At 34.5% G+C, this 6,832-nt stretch overlaps 1 protein-coding gene across 3 annotated transcripts in view; it reads left to right on the forward strand.

Annotated features, from left to right (window-relative positions):
• The window catches only part of SUCNR1 (succinate receptor 1), a 30,284-nt gene extending 23,865 nt beyond the window's left edge, over positions 1-6,419 (forward strand). For 2 of the 3 annotated variants that reach the window (XM_019732058.3, XM_019732059.3), the window contains exons 2-3: positions 2,821-2,886; positions 3,346-6,419. In XM_019732058.3, coding sequence (XP_019587617.3) covers positions 2,821-2,886; positions 3,346-4,287 — 1,008 coding nt within the window. In that variant the 3' untranslated portion in view covers positions 4,288-6,419. Of the gene's footprint in view, positions 1-1,267; positions 1,456-2,820; positions 2,887-3,345 lie in introns of all 3 variants that reach the window. The other variant, XM_019732056.3, reaches the window with a different exon arrangement.
• Positions 6,420-6,832: the final 413 nt, after the last annotated feature.

Below are 6,832 nucleotides of genomic sequence, written 5' to 3' on the forward strand. Positions count from 1 at the left end.
CACAAGAGAATTTCCCTTCAATTGGGAGTTTTGCTTAAAAGATCAGTTTACTCCATCAATTTGTAGAATTGTGATGGCCAAACTAAAAACACACTCAATTACAAAAATCATTGAATTTGGAATCTAATACTCTAGAAATTGTGCCTCGTTGAGAGGTTAAATTGGCCTGCAAATATTAGACAGCCTTACATTTATAAAACCACAGTTTATCAATATTAAGGACTTAGGAAAATTCGTTTAAAAATGAAATAAATTTGTAAAAAACAGATTTTAAAACATATTTTTGAAAAATTAAATTCAAAATATATATTAAACTGTAGTATGGTATCCAAATATCAGGAGTGGTTGGTTTACAGACAATTTTGATATGTTCTTTTTGCCTAGCTGCATTTTCTGAGTGTTATATAATAAAATGTATTTTTTAAAGTTATTTTTAAAAAGAGAGAAGAAGAATGAAGTAATCACTCTGAGAAACAGGACAAAGGTGACCAGTCATTCATTTGCCTTATTTCAGTCCTGGTATTCTCTAACCCTATTACCTCTCTAATCTCCAATCCCAATGGATTGCTCAAAAGCAGGAGAAGTCTCCATGGCTTCAACATGGTCCCAAACTTGCCTGCCTGGTAGCTATTGGTAATCTGGCTTCTAGTTATAATCTTCATAACTATATTTTACTTCCATGGCAGTCAAACTTTTCTTCTGTACATAAACTACTGACATAAGTCAGTACAGTGCATTTAAGAACTCACTAGGTAGAAAGAGAAAAGTGACGACTAGAAAAAGAGGAAATTTAAAAATGAAGGAAACTTCCTATTATCTTCATTTTCATTTGAGCGTGTGCACCAGCTTTTTGAGTATTCCCAAAATAACAAAGCTGCCCAGAGCTGAGCTTTGAAGAACTATAATATTTAAAGTATGGGCAAAGAAGGATTAGACCACAAAAAAATGTCTAAAAAGAAATGAGGGAAACAAGAGACTGTTATGTCATAGAAGGCAAGGAAGAGAGAACTTCCAGAATTCAGTGTAAAAAACAGCTGAGAAATATAATAAGAAGACTAATGGAAAATGACCGCTGCATTGAGCAACATTGAGGATATTTTGATGGAGTGGTGGGTCAGATGTCAAATTGGAGTAGATTAGAAAGGGAATGGGTGTCAGGATATCAAAACAATTAGTGAAGACAGCCCTTTTGGTAAATCAAGCTGTGACTATGAGAGAAACATTTGCAATGATGGAAAGTTGTTTATGCCTGCTCCTTATTTTTAAGACTGACGAGACAAGAATGTTTATATGTTGATGGAAAAGATGTCGCTGAGCTGGAGAAGAAGACTGAAGAGACAGGAAAGAGAAAAGCTGGATAACACAGAAATCTTGAAACTTTGGGAATGAGTTGCATCTGGAGTAAGCCCAGAGGAACAGATGTTCTCTGTTGTCACAGGAAGGAATAAAGGACAGGTACAGAGGCAGGAACCAGAGAGTGGAGACTCAATGAATGAGCTCTGTCTCAGGGAACTCGGAGACAAAAGTATATGCTAATGATGAATAGGGCAGAAAAAGATGGAAGAGGTTTGAAAAAAATTGGAAAATAAATGAAATTGAGAAATGTGATCAATTGTTGGAGATGTGAGAAAACAGTAGAATCAGATAACCTCAAAGATGGAGTGAAGCGGAAATTAATAGCAAAATAAAAGAAACTAACAATAAATTTAAATTAAATTAAGGGGAAAAAAGATAGTGTAAAGCCAATCTGCTTTGGTTCTTCAGCGTTTTCATGTGTCTGTTTCCTGAGGAAGTCCCTATTCAGCTTTGTTTAGAGCTGGACTTAGTGGCAAGTTGCCATAGAAAGACTTGAGGAGGGACTCAGAGGAATTTAGGATGTTTTAAATAGTGATTAAAAATAACTTACCAAAATATTGAATTTATCATATCTACAATTCCATGAATTATTTTCATAAATAAAACACTCAAAACACCAGCAATCTTTAACTGAAGTAGACTACTTAAATTTGACAAAAGTAGATATGAGTTTTCCAGAAGCCTTCATCATAGCAAATTATGCTCGTTGTTTGCATACCTCCCAGAAAAAAAGCAGTTCAAGTATATTTGATCTTTTTTTTTCCGTCTATTTACCAAAACACTATATTGAAAGAATCATTTGATTGTAACAACTGACACTCAGAATCCTATTTGACAAAGAGATTTTTTGAAAATGTTATTTCCAACCTTGATTTTTTTCTCACTAGAAATAAGAAGGATTCAATATTTAACAATAGCAAATTAGTATACTTTTTGAGTAATTCAAGTTCTTTGAATACCCTACCCAACCACAAACAATCTGGCCTCATTACAAGAGAAAAACATGACAGGTGAGCAGGACATTTGAGGTTTGAATGCATCCAATTGCTTATTTTCATATCCCCTATTCAGAAGATGCTATGATGAAAGTCTTTTACTATAACCTCAGGAAGACACTTAATTTTTCAAGCTTCAGTGACTTCATGAGTAAAATGAAAATAATAATAGTCCCCACCAAATGATGTCACTGTGAGTGTAAAATGAGATAGTCCTTGGAAAGTGGTGAGCACAGTGCCCGGTACACTGGAAGTTTTCAGTAAATATTTTTCACTATTTTTACTAAGTGTTTTACTATTATTACTAAGATTTTCAGCTTCATATTTCAAATTGGAAAAAGTTATGTCTTCAAACTGCAGTTGCATTTTACAAATTCAATGAAATAAGCATAATTCTTTGACAATATGGAAACAATAGCTATTAAAATGGCAAGACTGGAGTTACAATAATTTCTGTTTCCTCCTTTAGGTTATGGTTCAATTCAATGTAACGCAGCAGAATTTGCTGAACAACTACAATGTGCCGGAGAGCCTGGTAGGTCCCGGAGACTTTCCTCGGCTCTTACTACACTGAACTTTCCATTGGCCTCTTTGCTGTTTGTCAAGTCCTCCATGTATGTTTCCATCTCAGGGCCTTTGACATGCCTTTCCTGATGTCTGGAATATTATTTATCATTATATAGCATGCACTTATTCGTTCATTTCCTAATTCCTTCAGAGAGAGTATAAACTGTTTGAGATTAGAAACTGTGTTTTACTCACTGCTGTTATTTCCAGAGCCTAGCACATAGTTCAAAGGTATCAATAAATATTTGTTGAAACATTAGTGACATATATACGTATATATATATATGTATGTATACATATGCACTCTATACTAATATAACCTGCAGCTTTTAAGTTTTATTTTTTTTAATTATTATTTTGTTAAGCACAGTTTTGTCTTTAGTCATAGTCTAGTGTTTCATCCTTATATTTTCTCTCCCTTCTTTAGGCACCGGATCCCTCTTGCAAAAACTGGCTGACAGCAGAGGCTGCCCTGCAAAAGTACTACCTTTCTATTTTTTATGGAATAGAGTTCATTGTGGGAGTCCTTGGGAATAGTATTGTTGTTTTTGGCTACCTCTTCTGTCTGAAGAACTGGAATAGCAGTAACATTTACCTTTTTAACCTCTCTATCTCTGATTTGGCTTTTTTGTGCACCCTTCCCGTGCTGATAAGAAGTTATGCCCATGAAAAATGGACACATGGGGAGATGCTCTGCACCACCAACCGATACATGCTTCATGCCAACCTCTACACCAGCATTCTTTTCCTCACTTTTATCAGCATTGATCGCTACCTGCTTATGAAGTATCCTTTCCGAGAACACCTTCTGCAAAAGAAAGAGTTCGCTGTTTTAATCTCTTTGGCCATCTGGGTTTTAGTAACCTTAGAGCTACTGCCCATGCTTCTTTTTATAAATTTTGTTACAGGGAATAATGGCACCCAATGCAGTGATTATGCAAGTTCTGGCGACCCCATGTACAGCTTCATTTATAGCATGTGTCTAACCTTCTTGGGATTCCTTGTTCCTCTTTTTGTGATGTGCTTCTTTTATTTCAAGATTGCTCTCTTCCTAAAGCAGAGGATCAGACAATTGCCCCTTGAAAAGCCTCTTAACTTAGTCATACTGGCGGTTGTGATCTTCTCTGTGCTCTTCACTCCCTACCACGTCATGCGGAATGTGAGGATCGCTTCACGGCTGCAGACCTGGGAGCAGCCCCCGTGCGCTCGGGTCATCATCAGCTCCATCTACATTGTGACTCGGCCTTTGGCCTTTCTGAACAGTGTCATCAATCCTGTCTTCTATTTCCTTCAGGGAGATCACTTCAGGGAGATGTTGGTGAATAAACTGAGGCACCACTTCAAGTCCCTTACAACTTTTAGAAGATAACTATTGGACTGATGATGTTTGCACTCAGGGAAAAGTGAGGTCCAGGAGACACAGATTGTTTTACACATGCAGTTGTAGGCCAGTTAGAGTTTGACAAACTCATCGACATAAATCCAAGAGGATCACTGATCTGACCGTTTTTTAGAGACCTGGTTTACTCAGAGTACATGAAAAACAGGATGAGAAGAATTTATTGGTTTATTCATCTAAGAATTGGAAGAAGTTGGATTAACACAAATGTTTGGATGTGTAAATCTGAAATCTTAGGTGTTACCAAAGTTTCTCAGTCGGTATAAGAGGAATAGAAGATAGATAAAAGAAACAAGTTTCTCTGCATTTAATCATTGATCAGATTGTAAAAAGAAATTGTTTTGGTGATATTCTCTATATTATGCTTATTCATACAATCTTACAACTTTATGTGAGAAGTGAATAGCAAATTAGACATACGGTACTAAACAGTTTTGTTAGAAGTTGTGCTCTTCAGCAAATTTAAAGTAAACAGTAACAATAATGAGCAAGAAAGCAATATAACAAGTTCACAGATGCCTATATATTTCTTTATATTAATCATGAATTGGAGTCAACTTTTAATTTATCGGTCATTTTTTGTTGTTGTATGGTTTATAGTGCAAATAATCATATTAAAAAGAACCTGAAGAGATATTTCAACAAAGGGAGTAGAGGTTTGAGCTTGACTCTTAGGAAATTTAGATGTAAATGATTTTTATCAAAATACTAGAGAGAGATTACCAAGCATAGTCATAAAAACCTCAGAGTTACAGAACACAAAGTGCCCATCAGGAAACCAAAGCAAGACAAAAAAACAAAACAAAAGTGAGTAAACTATTTTTGAATTGATTGTGCCATCTGGCATTTACTGATCACAATTTGATCATCAATGCATGGAAATATATTAAAGTTTATTAGCCTTGCTCCCATTGATTAAGTAGTAAAATTTAAACTATGTTAATATCATAAAACCAGCAAATAAGAGGAAATTAAATGTTAATACCAGAATTTGTTGGGTTAGTTTTACCTTTGGAGGGAAAACCATAGTTCCCACACACACATATTTTATTTTGTAAGCACTGGGATAATTTACAAGGACAACTTTATCTTAGACAGAGTGACTCACATCTGGAAAGAGTCTTGTTTTCATAGAACATTACATAATACCATTGAAGGAAGTGTTCTAAACAAAATGCACTTTGTGAAATTGTAGAATATGAGGAATATTTTTATGTGCATATCAATATAGATTATCTCAGGAGGGTTAGTCACCACTTCATGCCACAAACCAAATTTGGGGACAAAAAAATGGTGCTGTACTAACTTTTTAAACCTAAACAAGTATCACATAATAATCCATTACTATATGCAACAAAATGAGTCTATGGCCACGTGTCTATGTTCCTTTCCTTGATGTCAGTTCCTATAAAGTGAGTAATATGAAGGATGAAATAAACATTATGAGTACAGAGACATAAAATTCCATTGTCCTTCCTGTTCTAAGATACTCTGGGAATATTACACGTATTTTGATATCCCCCAAACCCAAAATATTCCCAGTTAACGCTTTTATACTATAAGCAACTGAAATATAAAAACGCAACACTCACAAAGGATTTATTTTAAGATTTTTTTATACCATTTCTTTATTATTAATACTTTAAAATTTTCAGTGTAATTTTATAACTGCCGGATAATAAACTGAAAACAGGATCTCCTGAATTTCTTCATCAGAAAAAGCCACAAAAAAGGCCTTAGAAAAGAAATTGCTTACTTCTGCAAAGTTAGCACCATATAATTAATTGTAGTTTGTATGGCTTTTAATTTGCAAAGGTAAAATTAAATTTTCCTGCCCCTACCTCAAGAAGTGGCAGGTTTGGACTCTTTCTAACAGTACACTGACGTATTTTGTAAAAACCGTAAACTCTTATATGTATCTTGTAACCAAAATGCTAAGTATTTTCATAGCAAATTTCTTAACTCTTTTCTTGCTCAAATCTGTCATATGGTAACTTAACCCTTAACAGACTAAACAGGCCTTCACTAAAATTATAAGTCATGCCATTTACTTTTTGGACTAAGTGATTGTAAGAATCACAAATAATAAATAATGGAAATCCTTTCTGGGTTTATATTTTTCAAAGGAAATAATGTTGGGCTTTTGTATCTTGTCTTTTAATTGGCTCCCTAGTGTCTTCAGAATCATGTCTAAACTATTCAATCCAGCATTTTGCAATCTGCACCCACCTCCTCTTTATACATTACTCTCACTACTGTTGTCACAAACTGTACCCTTCAGCCACTTTGCTACTATATTAAAAAAAAAAAAGCACTGAAGAAACTTTCTATTATTAGGTAATTAGAGATTAATGTAAAGTTATAAAGAAATGTACAGGAAATACTATGAACCCTTCACCCAGCCTTTCTTAAAGTTCGCACACTGTAAAACTATGAGTAATACCTTTTAGCAAGAAAAAAATATGTTTCTCCATGCTTAACAGTTATACCAAATTGATCTAATTCAAAAGTGATC

The sequence above is a fragment of the Rhinolophus sinicus genome, chromosome 17 (assembly GCF_057876585.1).
Source record: "Rhinolophus sinicus isolate RSI-liver-muscle chromosome 17, RSI-T2T, whole genome shotgun sequence".
NCBI classification, from domain to species: Eukaryota; Metazoa; Chordata; class Mammalia; order Chiroptera; family Rhinolophidae; genus Rhinolophus; species Rhinolophus sinicus.